Source organism: Callospermophilus lateralis, chromosome 12, assembly GCF_048772815.1.
Source record: "Callospermophilus lateralis isolate mCalLat2 chromosome 12, mCalLat2.hap1, whole genome shotgun sequence".
NCBI lineage: Eukaryota > Metazoa > Chordata > Mammalia > Rodentia > Sciuridae > Callospermophilus > Callospermophilus lateralis.
In genome coordinates this window covers 43672130-43692209 of record NC_135316.1, presented here as the reverse complement: position 1 = coordinate 43692209, position 20080 = coordinate 43672130, and the positions used below count along the sequence as shown (strand labels likewise).

General features: G+C 34.5%; 1 protein-coding gene across 5 annotated transcripts in view; it reads right to left on the bottom strand.

The window, feature by feature from the left end:
* Positions 1-20080, bottom strand: part of Mycbp2 (MYC binding protein 2) — a 290494-nt gene that overhangs the window by 121107 nt on the left and 149307 nt on the right. For all 5 annotated transcript variants that reach the window (XM_076872632.2, XM_076872633.2, XM_076872636.2 and 2 more), the window contains 8 exons: positions 11490-11696; positions 10987-11118; positions 8738-8916; positions 6432-6574; positions 4967-5067; positions 4072-4290; positions 1483-1708; positions 442-560 (listed from right to left, as the gene is read on the bottom strand). In XM_076872632.2, the coding sequence (XP_076728747.2) occupies positions 442-560; positions 1483-1708; positions 4072-4290; positions 4967-5067; positions 6432-6574; positions 8738-8916; positions 10987-11118; positions 11490-11696 (1326 nt within the window). The remainder of the gene's footprint in view (positions 1-441; positions 561-1482; positions 1709-4071; positions 4291-4966; positions 5068-6431; positions 6575-8737; positions 8917-10986; positions 11119-11489; positions 11697-20080) is intronic.

Below are 20080 nucleotides of genomic sequence, written 5' to 3'. Positions count from 1 at the left end.
AAGGTTCAGTTTTATAGGTTCACTGTCTAAATAATTTCTGATTCATCATTTTGAAGGAACACGATCAACTCTGACCTGGATTTTATTTTAGTATATGACTTAAAGTATTTAGAAAAGTTGAAAGTCTCTTTAATCAAGTTCTATGATTTACTCAGAAAGGTTTATCCATTACAGCAGGCTCAGGGAAGACATAATTACACTTCAAAATTACACTTCAATCAAACTGGGTTACAATGCACAAACTTCATTTTCTTCATGTATTAAAAGTAGAAAAAAATCAATGCACACACATAAACTACAAAATATTTTAAAGTATACATCCTTCCTTAGCTTAAAATAAATTTCAAACTTTTGAATATAGGCAATGATGCAATTTAAGTTGATATACGTCTTTAAAAACATAATCTTCCTTAACAGAATGGAAAGATAATTTGTTCTTACTTCATCAGGTCCAGGACTAAATTCATATCCAATTGCAAAACATTTGAAACCATAGAAGGATGCTTTGTCATCTTTCACATAATCTGAAGCAGTTTCTAATGAAAAAAGGGCCTCATTTCCTTAAAAAAAAAAAAAAAGCCAGAATTGAGGTCAAAATCTAAAACAATTTTATCAAAAATTCCCCTTTCTTTTATTAATTCCAAGCAGTATACAACTTAGACACTAAAACTTTTTGGAAGGTGGGTTCCTAAATGAACTATGCTAAAAGTAAAACTAAAAATAGAACATCTCAAGAGAATGGTTGTTTTTTTTCATCATAATTAAATTTCCCCCAAATTTACTGTTAAGTTACATTAGCAATTTTTTGATTTCTGTCAATCACAGAGGTGATCAAGTCTAATCTTTGCTGTTTCAAAGTAGGCAATCCTCTAGGCTGGCATTTGGATTTTTCTCATCTCTTTATAAACAAACAAACAAAGGCAGTTTACAGTTCAAGAAAGAAGTTTCTGAATAGGCTATCACTTTAAAGCATCACAAGAGTGGTTATGATTAACTGGATAAAAACACAGCAGACTACATATAATTTTAAAAACTTAACTTTCTTTTAAAAGAACATGAGATTCAGTGATTACAGTTGTACACACTTATGTTCTCTCTCTCTCACACATACCTTTAAAGCCAACTGAAATAATAGTTTCAACACAACTTGGAAGGGTTTACAACTTCTCTTCAAAGGAAGGACTGGAGTCCTTAATTAAGTTCTGAAAATTTAGCACTTACTGAGAAATAAAATATTTAATATTTTTCTATACCTTGGTCCCAACTATACAAACACCCACTCCTCAATACGAACTCTGCTGCAAAACTCAGATCCTGGTATGTTCCTTACCCAGGGCAACTTATTTATTCCTCAATTGCAATTCCCATAAGTCTAAAAATAATTTCCTCAAAAAATTAAATAAACTTTTCAATAGTGTAACCTTACTAAATGTACATACATATATATATTTTACCCCATAAGACAGAAAAGAGGACATTTACCTGGCAACACTAAAACCATAGTAGGCCACCCAGAGGATCCAGAAAATTTCTTTAATTCTATCCATGAATTAAGATTTTCATGAACAGATGTCAATTTTGGTCCATATCCTGAATTCTGAATGGTTCTAACAGGAATCAGCAAACGGAGAACATCTTCTGACTGTGCAGTACCACACTGAGGGTCAAATTCAATTGTCATCCACCTGACACATTCTGGGAATGCCACCTGGCAATAGGCAAGAGGATATGAATACACACACACACACACACACACACACACACACACACACACACACAACTCTGCCTCTGTATATGTGTGTGTGTTTTCACATTTACTAAATAAAACCACAGGATTACTACAAAATTAAAAGAAATTATTACCAATGATAGAAAAGGAAGGAAATGAATGAAGTGGACAGAGATAAAAGCTCAATTTGTTATATATTATGTAATTATTTCAACATTTATAAAACAAAATGTAAATTTAAAAGCAATTACGAAAAGTCTAAAATAAAACAAATTATTCAAAATGTATATCCAATTGTTTTATAATCACAGGTTATTCTAACTTACTTTAGAAGACAGTAATTGATCATTCTAATTTACTTTAAAACATAGCAATTTGACTACATTGTAGTTATGATATAATCAATGGACAACATACCCACTCTACCTACTCATGCACACATACTTTTCTAATTTTAATATTCCCAGTGTCATAGAAATTCTAGATGTGTGAGAAAGGAGATTCAGGTGTTCCCCACCCTCTTTTTTTTTGCTACTACAGATTGAACCCAAGGGTGCTTAACTACTGAGCCACATCCCCAGCCCTTTTTAATATTTTATTTAGAGACAGGGACTCACTGAGTTGCTCAAGGGCTCCCTAAGTTTCTGAAGCTGGCTCTGAACTTTCAATCCTCCTGCTTCAGTCTCCAAAGCCACTGGGATTTAGGTGTGTATCATTGCTCTGGTGATCCTTATTTCAATTAGTATCATCAATACAACTCATGAAGTGTTTTAATCTTTAAAAAACTACATATATACATAAATATGTCTATAAATAAATATATCTACACACAAATATATGTATATATACACACACACATATAATACATGTGTATGTATAAAAGAAACCAAGGTCTTTTTGAAAAAATTGGATGGTTCCTGTACTGAAGCAGGAACATCTTATACCAGAGAGCAAGGAAATGAGGAATTTCACACCTACAAAAGATGTCTATAGGACTCAGCAGGTAAACTAAAGAGGACTTCACCCAACAGACACATGGTCCAGTTTCAAGGATCAAAATTGAAAAGGGCAGGGGGTGGAGTAAATATCTATAAATGTGAAGGGTTTTAAAATTTAAAGAGACTCGAGAGACATAACCGACTGCAACGTATGCATCTTATTTATATTCTGACTTAAATAAATTAGCAAAATTTGCATGATCTTATTAAGGAATCATTCACTTTTGAAATGATAATATTAGTTACTTTTATTTTAATTTTTTGTTCTAATTTATTATACATGACAGTACAATGCATTTTGACACATTATACATAAATGGAATATAACTTCTGATTTAGAGTTATACTGGTTGTATAATCATATATGCACATACATGATTCTATTATCATTCTTATCCCCATACCCCCACCCCTCCCTTCACTTCTCTATGTCCAATTATTATGGTGATTTTTAAATGTCCTATATTTTAGAGATATGCTTAAGAAAATATCATGAATGCACTTTAAAATAATGAAACTATTAAACTTGGGGAGATGAATAGCTTAGGTATAACATACTATCTTGCTTTACTTTTATACATTTAATATTCTCTACAATAAAAAACCTGAAAATTTTATAAGAACACAAAATGTTAACTTCTAATTAAAACTGATGAAATGAATGACTTATTAATTTACATAATGTAATTTAAAAAACAAAGAAAAAGGATTTTGAATATAATGACATTAAATTTATAAATGTTTTGCAGGGTTTTTTTTTTTTAACACTAAACAGAGGACTCCTTAAATCCTACAATGTGTAAATTTTCAGAGCTCAGGCTGGATTCAAATAATGTCAATTCAAAAAATGATTTATGAATCTTAATTCTTGCATGCATTATTATTACAATATACAGCATGGGAGTTTAGAATTACATACTGAAATATAGTTGTAAGAAGATTTGAGAACCATCCTCATAAACCTGTATTCTTTTTTTTTTTTTTTTTAAGAGAGAGAGAGAGAGAGTTTGTTTTTTTTTTTTAATATTTATTTTTTAGTCTCGGCGTACACAACATCTTTGTTTGTATGTGGTGCTGAGGATCGAACTCGGGCCGCACGCATGCCAGGCGAGTGAGCTACCTACCGCTTGAGCCACATCCCCAGCCCATAAACCTGTATTCTTTAGGGAGAAATTCTTTCTTAAAGCCTTCTCTGTATTTGGTAGTATCTATCTGTGATTTTCTATACTTACACACTAAAAAAGAGATTACATTTCTGAAAATAAGCAAAGCATTCTTTAAGATATCATTATAGAACCTCAAATAAAGTTTTACAATTGAGTCTAACCAGAAATCTGTGCCTACCTTGTAGTGCATCACAGAGGCAGGCTTATATGGGTGCTCACTCTCTATGACAGCATAGTGATTAGAGGTTGTACAAGCTGAGAGACCTTGTTCAGGCTGGTTTCCTGTGGTGCTATCTGTTGACTGATTAGGATTGAAAGCAGGGGGTGCATATTTCTGATTCAAAATAGCAACTGAGGGAAGCAATTGTTGGACAAGGCCAAAGACTTCTACAGCCACCTAATAAATATATATAAAACAAAAGATTAAGATGATAAATGTGAAATTAGTTTTTAAATTATGAATTACTATAAGTGTTGGTTACCCTCATTAGCAACAATTTGCATCAAGAGTTGGTACTAAGTTTTTGTTCAATGAGAAATCTGCTTTATGGATAAAAAAGAATTCTCTTAGATGTTATACTAAAATACCTAGTCTGTATTTTTAAACACTTTTGTTTTTTGTGATCTACAGAAAATTAGGTTATACTCAATACTTAATTATGCCAAAGAATCAATAATTTACAATTTCTTCCATGTCTTCAATATTTCTCTACTTTAAAACACTTCTCTCCTTTTCCATTATTATTATTCAAGATGATGAAGATATGGTATCAAGCTCATATATTTTAAAAATCTTTTATCTTAAGTCTTTCCTCTCATGACATATTTCTAAAACATAAAATTTCCCATTCCCAAATTCTTCAAATGTACATTCAGTATGTAAGCCCAATAATCCAGTAATCATACTAAGAACTGAGAGATTTAACTAATAAGTTTTCCCATATAACACATCAATCTCTGCCTACTACCTATAACCCACGTGCCTCAAGGATTAAAAAGTATCTTTAAATAAAAGATATAAAATCTAAAAAATGTTATTTTTTTAAAAAAATCAAAGTTATAGAATTACACACCTTAGGAATAGCAGCAGCTACTGGTCCTATGTAGGCTATAATAAGGGGAAGCAGCATGGAAAATAGACTGGAAGAGCTAAGCAGTTCTGGAATGTCATCAGCTAAAAAAGGCATTAACATTATAGTTAGAAGGCAGTTTTCATTGTACTACATACATTCTATACTACCTATATTCTGTTCTCTTGGACAAAGTTATTAACATTAACTGTTTATTAAGGACCTGGTACAAGTCTAAGTGTTTTACCTCCACATGTCATCTCAATTACCACAATAAAATGCTTTTATTATTCCTACAATTTGTTTAGAAGGGGAAACCAAGGCACACAGTGTTTAAGTATCTTACACAAAATACTTTATGGATATTAACTATATGTATCTGTATAATATCTAGGATTAGAACTTAGGGTAACAGAGCCATGATTTTAAAACTACTACTTTGGTACCAAACATGACTATTATTGATGTTAGGAAAATAATCTGTAAAACAGGATAATAATTCTAATTTTCTCATTGGATGCTGTAAAGATAAAATGTTAATATATGTAAAACACTTAGAACAATGCCTGCACATATAAAGCACTCCAAAAATGTTTGCTGTTATTAAGCTATATTGTCTTTTATTTTTCTAAAGAAAAATCTGTGCTGTGACATATTAGTCACGTTGGTGGAAGGATAAATTAGAGTCTAGATTCTAAAGATACTTATGAGGTCAATTATTCTTCCAAATATTGGCTTCTAGATGTGCTGCTTCACAAAATAGACTGGGAATAGAACAAATATTCCTCATTTTTGGCAAACTTCTCAGGTGACTCTAATGTGCACCTAGGCTTAGGAATGAATGTTATAGTAAAAGAGTACTAGGGCAACAGTTTATTTTTATAATGATAACCGTTGCCAATGTAGGGGATGATTAGATAGCTAGATAGGGAAAGTGGGAAAGGTGGTGGTAAGATTATTATGTTTTTTATCCATCCATGAAAAGGAGGCAGGGCATGCACTTGCACTATGGCAGCCTGAACTAAGCACTGGGAGAACAGAAAGAGGGATGAATACAAACTGGAAAGGTTTCCAGTGAAAGAACTCATAGAACTTAATTTAAACAAGCAAATCCAAGGAGATGGTTAGGGTATCCAGACATTTGGGTGAATGGTGACACATTACTGAAGACAACATATATAGGAAGAAAAAGCTTTTTGATTACCAAAAAAAGAATAAAGGCAATACCTAACTTTAATCAAGACAGAATTTTTTTTTAACTAGGTTAACTAAGGAAATTAAAATGCCAAGTAATTGCTTTTAACATACTTTAAAAATCTGCTGGTCCAAAATTCGTGTATGCATAGATCTCGAATGAATAAATCACTCAGGGATTCTACAAGATGGCTCCTCCTCAATTACTCCATGCAACGTTAGGGAACAAAGAATCTACAATATGACTATAAAGAGAGAAAAAGGATAGTCTTACCATCTACAGCAAGAGCTCTGTGCAAGAGGTCCTTGGCAGCTCGAACAACAGTGCTTACCACAGAGAGAGCTCTACTACAGTTTTTATCTTCTTCATTGGCTTTACTCAGAAGTTGAGATTGTAAATCCCCATCAAATTCACTCCTGTGACATGAGTAAACAAGAGAGTATTCTACAACGGTAAGTAAAACATGACCTAATTTTAGAAATCATACAGATCAGAGCCTCTCATTTAATTTACATTTAAAAAGTTAAAGTTAAAACAGTAAATATGTAATCATATAGTTTCAGGAAGTAACAGGACTTTGAAGAAAAACGACAACAACAAAAAATCCACGCAAAGATGTGAGGGAAAAGTGTCAGGACAAAGACAACAATGTTGAGTTTGAAGAACAGAGTGAAGACAAGTATTGCTGGAATGAAAGGGGAAAGAGTAAAGAGTGGCGATGGGTGGCAGAGGAAACAAGAGTCACAATATCAACTAACTTCACGTTTCATACTGGTAACATACTGGCAACAGGAGGCCACTGGACTTTGAGAAAGGGCAGAATACAGTATGATTTATGGTTTCATTATATCACTGGCTGCGTCAAGGAGAAGTGATGGTAGGTGGGCAACAGAGATAGGAGGGAGACTTGTAGACTTGTAGACAGGATATTACAATTTTACAGACAGAGATAGTGGTGATTTGCACTAGGTTACTAATCATAGAAAAGGTTGGATTGAGGAAAGTTTAGTTTAGTATTTGCTGATAAATTAGATATAAAGTATGAGGGTAACAGAGACATCAAAAATGACAAGGTATGTGGCTATAACTGCATAAGGGAGAGGAGTACTATGGATCTGTTAAACCTAAGATGTCTTTAGTCAACTGTACAGAGCATTCTGAAAGAGAATATGTAGTGTGCAAGACTATGACATCTGGAATATGATTTCCTGCCTATCAATCCCTGTATCATAAATGATTATGTGTGATTTGGGCAAGATTTTTAACACTCAGTGCCTCAGTTCCCTCTTCTGTATAAGTGCCTACCTCATGACTACCTAAGACAAGACAGATAAAGCACATAGTTTAAGTGCTCAGTATACATGAATCACATCATCTTCACCCGGGGTTATCTGAAGAAAGATATCAGAGACTTGAATTTTCAATCTAGGGCTCTCAGAGAGGATACCAAAACTAGATATGAGTTTAACATCAAGAGTGATGTTAAATATCAAGAGACTTTAATCTTTTTTAACCTAAATTATTAAAGTAAGAGTACTTAAAGCTTGCTTATAAATATGAAAACATCCAGAAGTTTGAATAGTAGATGCTGTTTATGACTCTAGCTTTTTGAAATATAAAACTGTCCTTTTGTGCAGGTTACAGCTTTCAATCTATGGTTGAGATAGAGAATAATGAACTATTTATTATAATGTTTATGTAACAAAAACATTCTTCATAATTAGGATAAAAAGACTAGAAATCTTATATATTTTAGCAACAGCATTGTACTGTACAGCTATATACTGTGTACTGTCTCTACTCTATGACATATGAATAAAGGGAGGAGAAAATCTTTAGGGAAATTATTTTGTACTAACAACCTAGGAGGTGTCCCTAGATAGTTTATGAAGGAAAGAGAGGAAGCATCAAGCCTATGCAACTTTAGTGATTACTTGGGTTAAGAACAAATGTGGTCAATAGTACTCACTACTACCTAAGACTCTAGCTAAGTTATTAAAAGAAAAATTCAGAGAAGTATTTTCTACCCAAAGGTTATTATTATTCTTTATTTCCACTCTTTTTGTAGAATGGTTTCTGTTGAAATAAAAGAAAGAACCATTGTATATTCTAGGGCCCAAGAGGATACCTAGGCAGATATGAGATTTATAAACATTGAAATATTCTGCAGACTGATAACAGGATCAAGGCAATACCACTAGCTGGGTTGAGTCAATCTGATAATTTATTTTAGGTACTTATAAAAATAAATAAATTCTAATTAAATTTGAAACTTTTATGATTCATGATGAAGTACCCAGCACATGTGTCCAATACACAAAAATGTCAAGAAATGACCAAAACCCATGTTTTAAAGCATTTACCATTATATTAAATTTTGAATTTATATCTTTTTTTTTCTATTTTTTTTTAAAATTTATATCTTAAAATGAGACTTGTTTATATGAATTAGCACAAATATGTGTTAGGAAGATATTTTGTATTTAATTACAACTGTTCATTTATAATTTTTTACCTTGCAGTATACTGTAAGTTATGCCGCTTTAGAATATTTCCATTCCATCTACAGATACACCTACCTATAGTAGAGTATCTGTGGAATCTGTCCTCTGGTTTGGTTTGTGCCATTGCTACTCAAACTGCATGTGCTGAATGTAAAGGTCACACCATCAGGGCACTGAACCGTAGTCATTCCTCCATCTCCATTGGCTGTACGGCTTCCATAGTTTCTCAAGCGCACAGCATATTTAACATTTTCCTTCATGATAAAGATGCAAAATATGTTTGTTTATTCATAAAGTACAGAGGCTATAAAAAAAAGAACTCTAGCAATAAAACTAGGCAAATATATTGAACTTCTTCATAATATTTATAGATGATGTTACTGAATGAGGTTTTTTTTAAATTTTTTTTTAGGTGGACACAATATCTTTATTTTATTTTTATGTAGTGATAAGGATCGAACCCAGTGCCTCAGCATGCCAGGCAAGCGCACTACCACTTGAGCCACACCCCCAGCCTCACTGAATGAGTTTTTAATGAATCAAATATGATGACAGTTAACAATTACTGAACACTTTTGGCTTAACAAAAACTGTCCTAATTACTTTGTGATTTAATTAAATCAATCCTTAAAATATCTTCATCAGCATTATTTTACAGATGAAGTATCTGAGGTACAGAGGTTAAATGACTTGCCCAAATTATACAACTAGTAATAGAACTAGGATTTGAACACCAGTATCAGAGCTAGTTCCTGCTCTCAAAATCACATTGCTAGACCATTAGCTATTAATAAAGGATTTTAAGAATATAATACAATATTTTTCCTAGAGAAGTTTAAATCTTGAAATATTATTATTATTATTTTTGTGTGTGGTGTTGGAGACTGAACCCAGGGCCTTGTGCATGCACGGCAAGCACTCTACCAACTGAGCTATATTCCCAGCCCCTAAATTTTGAAATAATTTTAAATGTGTGAAAAAAAAATAAGTGAGGACTGGGGTTGTAGCTCAGTGGCAGATCACTTGCATAACATGTGTGAGGCACTGGGTTTGATTCTGAACACCGCATATAAATAAAAAGTCCACTGATAACTAAAAAAAATATTAAAAAAGAATAAGTGAGTCTATTGTATTATTTTGGCAGAGGTTTATTCAAAGACAAAAATAAATAGGCAGACAGATGTGAGAAAATATTTGTAAGATAATAATTGTTTAGAATATCAGGCACTGTACATAGAAAATGTGACCTACAGATACTCATGTTTATAACTCAAGACATAAGTCTTATAATAAAAGATTTTTGGTTTTTCAGTATCTGAACATTTCGCCCCAGGTACCAGGGATTGAACCCAGTGGCACTCTAACACTGAACTGCATCCCTGGCTCTTTGAGACAAGGTCTTACAAAATTGCCCTAGCTGGCCTCAAACTTGCAATCCTCCTGCCTCAGCCTTCTAAATACCTTGGGATTACAGGCATGCACTGCTGTGCCCAGTTCTAAACTCTTTTTGATGAAGTTTTTGATGAACCTACTTAATCCAAAATTCTGTTCTAAAATGAATTTATTTGGGGGCTGGGGATGTGGCTCAAGGGGTAGCGCGCTCGCCTAGCATGCGTGTGGCCCGGGTTCGATCCTCAGCACCACATACCAACAAAGATGTTGTGTCTGCCAAAAACTAAAATAAATATTAAAAAAAATAAATAAATAAAATGAATTTATTTCAGTTGAACTCAGAAATACGTCAGTGCTACTTTAATACTGAAATTAATGAGGCATAAGCTATTTTGCCAAATATTCATTTTTAGAAATTATTTTACACAAAGTGGTAACTTTAATAATACTGTTAAGACCACTTGTGTTTTAAAAGAGTTGGGCACAGTAAGAGAAGAAATGCAGGAACTAATATTTATTCAGTTTTCATAAGGTGCTAGACAGGGAGGCAGGCGCTTCATTTCCATTATATAATTTAATCTGCATAACATTACAACACAGATGTTATCATTCCCTCTTTACAGATTAGGCTCAAAATAATGACTTGTTAGTGTTGTTAAAGCTAACATGGAAGATCAGGTATCTGAAGTTATGTTTGACTAAAACATACTTATTCTTCCTACCAAATTTAAGAGATACTATGCAAAAACAGAATATAATATGGTACAATATCAGGAACACAGTAGGGAACTTCATTAATATTTGAAGCATAACATGAAAGATAACTTAGGAAAAGTGATTTCTAACAACGAAAATTTACGGAATACTTTTCACTACTTAAAACTACATAATATTATCTCTTTTTAACAACACAAACATATTGTTGAAATTACCTTTAAAGGAACAACTTTGTCAAGTCTGATTTCAGCTATGTCACTAGGTGAATCATCTGTTGTATAAGTTCCTTTGACTAATTCTAGAGATGTCCATCGGTGTGAATGAGTTGAATCTCCCGCATGCTCACTCTAATGAAGATGCCAAAACAAAATCCAGTAGACTCTTATTTTAGGAACATTTTTGATTTGTAATTAATTACTGCTTTAATGCAGTTTATTTCCTTGCATATAAAATTAGCCAAAAGCTTTTCCCTGTACAACAAAAAAATTACTCAAGATTTGCAATCAGAGGCTTAGAAGTACATTTACTAGTCTTCAATTCCACTTAAAATCTTTCATTTTCCAAAAGTGCAAAAAGTATGAGGCAGGAATGATCCAAGATGTCACTCAAATAATAATTAATGTTTGCCATATATATGAGTGATCTGCTAAACCCTCAAAGATATGAACCCATCATACTATGACAATAAGTTCTCACAGACCACCCAACTGATACTTACATCATCAACTAACACTTCCAATTCATATTCATGAATTCCACCGCCTCCATAGACAGAGAAACCAACTACAACAACTCCAGGTTTGTCTACTGAAAAACAGATTGCATCTGGGGACCCATTTCCAGTGTTCCAACTTCTTCCCTGACTTGTTTTAGTGAATCGGTTAGCACTGGCTTTTACTGAATGAAGAGAATTAAGTCCATCAACCTGTGAATAGCACAAGCAATTCCATAAGCAGTTGTGTGAACATGAGTGTTAGTAATACACCTGTAACAAAACTATCTAAAGGTTTGTAAAATAACCTTTACATAATAAATGGGGTTTAGATTCTTGTAAGGGTGTATTATATTAAGAAATTAGCCCATAATAAAGCCAGATTTTATCATTCTAACATCACAAATCAATGCCACTTCGCAGTATTTTCTTTTAGTCATAAATTTAACGTAGTATGTCAGAACTACAAACCCATATGTCATCACAGTCACAACATATGAATGATTACTCACTTTGAAAAGAGATACCAAAAATTTAATCAACATTCTCTACAACAGTAGTTTTCATACATACACACAGAGCTCTGAGAATTCTGCAGAGATAGGTACACAAAGACGATGTGGATTAAAGGTTCTTTAACCAGACCATTTCTCTTACCTTTGAACTTTCAAGTGATACTTCATTTGAAGAAAACGATACTATTTCCTAAATTTGAATACCACTAAGGTATGAGTGATATATACACAACCATACTAATTTCAGACTTGCAGTACAGAGGATCAGAGAAGTTATTTTGATTTGAAACTAATCTTTTAATTTACAGAAACTGTTTCTAATCTAAGTTGGTCACATTGTAATTAATTACTGTTTTAATGTAGTTTATTTCCTTGCATATAAAATTAGTTAAAAGCTTTTCCCTATACATTACAACAACAACAACAAAATTTACTCAAGATTTGCAATCAGAGGCTTTGAAATACACTTACTAGTTTTCAATTCCACTTTCTTCCCTTTTCCAAAAGTGCAAAAAATATGAGACAGGAATAATACAAGATGTCACTCAAATAATCAAATAAAATCACTCTCTTTTGATCTAACGTTTTCCATATATGAGTGATTTGCTAACCCTAACTCTAACCCTTGAGAGAGTTAACAGAGGGAACAGTTGAAGTTTATGATTTTATCAAGACTTATAAACTACTTTGAGAGAGAGAAATGTGGGCATCTAAACTAGGACCTTTGGGAACTCCTAAGGTTGTATATTAAGTGCCCTGTGACTTGGCCATTTCATTAGAAATTTTGTTCCTTTGGAAAGGTTAAGTTTACATATGAGTTAATGTTTGGAGGGGGGCATATGAATTATGGACTTTCCTATATCCTCTAGAGTCTAGTACAAAAGGGAAACATTTTATAGACTGAATGAATATTAAAAAAAATAGTTAAAAATTTTTCTGACAAGAGTGTCAATGGCCTCCAAGGGCAAAGTCAAAGCAAAACAAGAAAGCTAGGAAATGCTTCCTAGGATGAGATTCTAAGATTTGCTCAGGTGCATGTAATCAACCAGAAATTATAACCACTAGTCATTGTGATCAGTGGCCAACATAAATTGGATGATTTCCAGAATAGGTTCTAAAATAAATATGAAAGTAAAAAAAAAAAAAAAAAAAAAAAAAAAAGCAAAGTCTAGAAATCACAAAAGTAAAATGGAGATAACAAGTTCCTTGGCAAGAAATTTGAGACAAAGGGGAGAAGATGGCGGCGAATGGAGTGCATCACCCCCGTGTACTGCATCACTGCCTGGGTGAATGACGAGTTAGAACGGCCAAAAACTATCTTGTTAGGAATTTCCAGCAAAATTGGGGTGCACCGAAACCTAGAGGAAGGATTTACATCGCCTGAGGATTGGATACTGGGGCCCAACCGTGAGAGATTTGTCCGCCTGGAAATTCAAGCTGCTTATTCAGCAGCTCGCCCCGCCACTAGAGACTTCAGCCAGCGCAGGGAAATGGCGTCCCTAGAAACAGCGAACTAGCAAAGCATAGAAACGGCGCTGATGATTCTGCGGGCTCCTGCCGGCTGTGCCCTCACTGTGCTCAGTGCTGAATTCTGGGTTTGAGATGGGGAAGGAAGCGGTCCAGTGCTGTCCTCCACACCGGTCAGACCACCGAGGAAGCCAGCGGTCACCATCTTGGAGAGCTGATGTCACCATCGCCAGTTATCGACTGATCACAGCTCATTCAGTGATAGAACAGGTCTGTGACATTTAGTCCATCTCCCATTCAGCGGGGAAATCAAATAAAATCTCTCCCCGTCTTTCCCGGGGGGTGATTAACAGAGTGAGCGTGAATAGACGAGTGGGGAACGGTAAAGGCATCTGACTTCCAACTGCCCCCTCCCACCAGTGGCGAAAACGAAACCTGTCATGCCAGCTCTCGGGGGAGGGGCTAGCAGACGGAATCAAAACAGTAAGGCGCCGGTTCCCAAAAGCCGCGCTCATCATCCAGGAAATGCCAGGCACAGAGTGCAGTTTGAACAGCTGAGAGGTATCATACTGGGAAAGGCCTGGCTGACAGGAGAAGCCAGGGGACTAGAAACCGGGAATAAACCTAAGCTAACAGGCTTTGAGAGACACTAGTGGGGGGAGGAGGGAGCGGCCTCACACGGATTGTTTCCTACAGCCGGAGGGCAAAATCTTGGCCCGGAAGGCACAGCACCATCTACTGGAAGCGAAGAAAATAGAAGCCTAACAGTATCCCTTTTTTCTTTTATTTTTTTTTTTTAATTTTTAAATTTTTATTTTTATTTTTTCCTTTTCTACAATTATACTATTATTTTTTTAATGTAATTTTTATTTTACTGCATTTTATTTTTTTTAATTATCATTTCCTTTTCTTTTCTATTCTTTTCCCTTTCTTTCCTCTCTCCCTCTCTTTCTTGGTTTGCTTGCTTACTTTTTCCCCATCTTTCCTCTGAAGCATGACCACCCAGATTAAGTACAACTTACTAAATGCAGATAGATGAATTCTACGAATCGGTCCATAGTCCGCCTAAGCCCTTAATTACCCCCAAGTACTCCTGTCTATTCTCTTGTTAATAACTGCCTGCATTTGAGCAACGCCCCCCAAAGAAGCTAAATATACTAACCTCCATACCATCAAAGCGCCCGACCTCAACATAAAATCCTAAGTTCAAACCTCAATTCTATACATGCCATCAAATTCTGTAGGCCTCTAATGAAACTAATGAATTTACCTTAATTCACAATTAAATCCAACATCTCTAAACATTGTCTCCCAACACAAAGGAGAGATATTGGAACTATAAAAACCAAAACAAATTTAAAGAAGAAAACAGAAACACAACAGTCAAACAGAGTTGGAAAGCAACGTGAGCACCATGAAAAAACAAGGGAAAAAAGGATTATAAACAGTGCAGGACAACTTAAATTCACAGGAGAATCTAGAGGCTTCAGAAAAATGGACAGAGAAAGAACTCAAGGCATACCTAACTCAGACAGAACGGAATCTTAGAGAAGACATTAGACAGCAAATCCAAACAATGAAAGTATACTTTAAAAACGAATTAAATAGGCAAACTCAAATGGCAAAGAACGAGCTATACCAGGAGATAGAGATTTTAAAAAAAATCAAACAGTAATCATAGAAATGCAGGAAACCATAAACCAAATTAAAAACTCAAACAAGAATATTACAAATAGACTAGATCAAATAGAAGTCAGAACATCAGATAATGAAGACAAAGTGTAACTTGAAAAGAATATAGTCAACACAGAAAGGATGCTAAGAAATCACCAGCAATCTATCCAAGAGATATGGGATGTTATAAAAAAACCAAACGTGAGAGTCATCAGGATAGAAGAAGGTATAGAGGTTCATACCAAAGGAATGAACAATCTGTTGAATGAAATAGTCCTAGAACACTTCCCAGATATGAAAGATGGAATGGATTGCCAAATCCTGGAAGCCTACAGGACCCCAAACATACAAAACCGTAATAAACCAACTCCAAGACACATAATTACGAAGATATCCAACACACAGAACAAGGAGAGAATATTAAAAGCTACGAGAGAAAGGAGGCAGTTACATTCAGGGGTAAACCAATTAGGTTAACGGCTGATTTCTAATCACAGATGTTGAAAGAAAGAAGATCCTGGAACAACGTATTTCAAACGCTGAAAAATAATGGACTCCAACCAAGAATACTGTATCCAGCAAAATTAAGTTTCAGATTTGACAAGGAAATTAAAATATTTCACGATAAACAAAAGTTAAAAGAATTCGCAGCCAGAAAACCAGCACTGCAAGGCATTTTGAGCAAAACACTACAAGAAGAGGACTTAAAAAACAGCACCCAAAACTAACATTGGGAGGTAACTCAGTAAAGGGAAGAACAAAAAAATAACCAAAAAGGAAAAACGAGCCTTATTAAAATAAATAAATAAATAAATAAGCATGACTGGAAGTACAAATAATATATCAATAGTAACCTTAAACGTTAATGGCTTAAATTCACCAATCAAGAGACATAGGCTAGTAACCTGGATTAAAAAAACAAATCCAACAATATGCTGCCTTCAGGAGGCTCATATGATAGGAAAAGACATACACAGGCTGAAGGTGAAAGATTGGGAAAAATCATACCACTCACGTGGCCCTCGGAAGCAAGCAGGAGTGGCAATACTCATATCTAATAAAATCAACTTCAAACCTAAGTTATTCAAAAGGGATAAAGAAGGCCACTATATACTGTTAAAAGGAACCATCCACCAACAAGACATAACAATTATCAATATGTATGCACCAAACAATGGTGTTGCAACGTTCATAAAACAAACTCTCCTCAACTTCAAGAGTCAAATAGACAACAACACAATAATTATCGGTGACTTCAACACATTGCTCTCTCCATTGGACAGATCCTCCAGACAAAAACTGAATAAAGAAACTATAGAACTCAATAACACAATTAATAACCTAGATTTAACCGAAATATATAGAATATATCAACCATCATCAAGTGGATACACGTTCTTCTCAGCAGCACATGGATCCTTCTCAAAGATAGACCATATATTATGCCATAGGGCAACTCTTAGTAAATATAAAGATGTGGAGATAATACCATGCATCTTATCTGATCATAATGGAATGAAACTGGAAATCAATGATAAAAGAAGGAAGGAAAAATCCTGCATCACCTGGAAAATGAACAATATGTTACTGAATGATCAATGGGTTACAGAAAACATAAAGGAGGAAATCAAAAAATTCTTAGAGATAAATGAAAATACAGACACAACATATCGGAATCTATGGGACACAATGAAAGCAGTTTTAAGAGGGAAATTCATTGCCTGGAGTTCATTCCTCAATAAAAGAAAAAAACAAACAAATAAATGAGCTCACACTTCATCTCAAAACCCTAGAAAAGAAAGAGCAAAACAACAGCAAATGTAGTAGAAGGCAAGAAATAATTAAAATCAGAGCGGAAATCAACGAATTGAAACAAAAAAAAACATTGAAAAAATTGATAAAACTAAAAGTTGGTTCTTTGAAAAAATAAATAAGATCGACAGACCCTTAGCCATGCTAATGAAGAGAAGAAGAGAGAGAACTCAAATTACCAACATATGGGATGAAAAAGGCAATATCACAACAGACACTACAGAAATACAGAAGATAATTAGAAATTATTTTGAAACCCTATATTCCAATAAAATAGAAGATAGTGAAGATCTCGATAATTTCTTAAGTCATATGATTTGCCCAGATTGAGTCAGGAAGATACACACAATTTAAACAGACCAATAACAAAGGAGGAAATAGAAGAAGCCATCAAAAGACTACCAACCAAGAAAAGCCCTGGACCGGATGGATATACAGCGGAGTTTTACAAAACCTTCAAAGTAGAATTAATACCAATATTTTTCAAGTTATTGCAAGAATCAGAAAAAGAAGGAGATCTTCCAAATTCATTCTATGAGGCGAACATCACCCTGATCCCGAAACCAGACAAAGACATTTCAAAGAAAGAAAACTACAGACCAATATCTCTAATGAACATAGATGCAAAAATCCTCAATAAAATCCTGGCGAATTGAATACAAAAGCATATCAAAAAAATAGTGCACCATGATCAAGTAGGATTCATCCCTGGGATACAAGGATGGTTCAATACACGGAAATCAATAAATGTTATCCACCACATCAACAGACTTAGAGATAAAAACCACACGATCATCTCGATAGATGCAGAAAAAGCATTCAACAAAGTACAACATCCCTTTATGTCCAAAATACTAGAAAAACTAGGGATAAAAGGATCTTACCTCAACATCATAAAAGCTATATATGCTAAGCCTCAGGCTAGCATTATTCTGAATGGAGAAAAACTGAAGGCATTCCCTCTAAAATCTGGAACAACACAGGGATGCCCTCTATCACCACATCTATTCAATATAGTTCTCGAAACACTGGCCAGAGCAATTAGACAGACGAAAGAAATTAAAGGCATAAAAATAGGAAAAGAATAACTTAAATTATCATTATTTGCGGATGATATGATATTATATATAACAGACCCAAAAGGGTCTAGAAAGAAACTACTAGAGTTAATAAATGAATTCAGCAAAGTGGCAGGCTATAAAATCAACACACCTAAATCAAAGGCATTCCTGTATATCAGCGACAAATCTTCTGAAATGGAAATGAGGACAACCACCCCATTCACAATATCCTCAAAAAAAATGAAATACTTGGGAATCAACCTAACAAAAGAGGCGAAAGATTTATACAACGAAAACTACAGAATCCTAAAGAGAGAAATAGAAGACGACCTTAGAAGATGGAAAAATATACCCTGTTCATGGATAGGCAGAACTAACATCATCAAAATGGCAATATTACCAAAAGTTCTCTATAGGTCTAATGCAATGCCAATCAAAATCCCAACGGCATTTCTTGTAGAAATAGATAAAGCAATTATGAAATTCATATGAAAAAACAAAAGACCCAGAAAAGCAAAAGTAATTCTAAGCAGGAAGTGTGAGTCAGGCGGTATAGCGATACCAGATTTCAAACTATACTACAGAGCAATAGTAACAAAAACAGCATGGTACTGGTACCAAAACAGGCGGGTGGACCAATGGTACAGAATAGAGGACACAGAGACCAATCCACAAAATTACAACTTTCTTATATTTAATAAAGGGGCTAAAAGCATGCAATGGAGGAAGGATAGTATCTTCAACAAATGGTGCTGGGAAAACTGGAAATCCGTATGCAACAAAATGAAACTGAATCCCTTTCTCTCACCATGCACAAAAGTTAACTCAAAATGGATCAAAGAGCTTGATATCAAATCAGAGACTCTGCGCCTGATAGAAGAAATGTTGGCTCCGATCTACATATTGTTGGGGTGGGCTCCAAATTCCTTAATAGGACACCCATAGCACAAGAGTTAATAACAAGAATCAACAAATGGGACTTACTCAAAACTAAAAAGTTTTTTCTCAGCAAGAGAAACAATAAGAGAGGTCAACAGGGAGCCTACATCATGGGAACAAATTTTTACTCCTCACACTTCAGATAGAGCCCTAATATCCAGAGTATACAAAGAACTCAAAAAATTAAACAATAAGAAAACAAATAACCCAATCAACAAATGGGCCAAAGACTTGAACAGACAATTCTCAGAGGAGGACATACAATCAATCAATAAGTACATGAAAAAATGCTCACCATCTCTAGCAGTCAAAGAAATGCAAATCAAAATCACCCTAAGATACATCTCACTAAAAAGCATACTACAAGAACACTGCTACATCGATGTTCATAGCAGCACAATTCACAATAACTAGACTGTGGAACCAACCCAGATGCCCTTCAATAGATGAATGGATAAAAAAAAAATGCCACATTTATACACAATGGAGTATTACACAGCACTAAAAAATGACAAAATCATGGAATTTGCAGGGAAATGGATGGCATTAGAGCAGATTATGATAAGTGAAGCTAGCCAAACCCTAAAAAACAAATGCCAAATGTCTTCTTTGATATAATGAGAGCAACTAAGAACAGAGCAGGGAGGAAGAGCAGGAGGAGAAGACTAACATTAAACAGAGACATGAGGTGGGAGGGAAAGGGAGAGAAAAGGGAAATTGCATGGAAATGGAAGGAGACCCTCATTGTTACACAAAAAGAGGTTGTGAGGGGAATGGGGGAAAAAAAAAAACAAGGAGAGAAATGAATTGTAGTAGATGGGGTAGAGAGAGAAGATGGGAGGGGAGGGGGGGATAATAGAGGATAGGAAAGATAGCAGAATACAACAGTCACGAATATGGCATCATGTAAAAATGTGGATGTGCAACCAATGTGATTCTGCAATCTGTAATTGGGGTAAAAATGGGAGTTCATAACCCACTTGATGTATGAAATATGATATGTCAAGAGCTTTGTAATGTTTTGAACAACCAATAAAAAAAAAAAGAAATTTGAGAGCTGGAGCCACTGAACATCTGTAGGTTATTAAACATTTCTTTGAGTGATACAAAGTATTTCACATTAAAACAT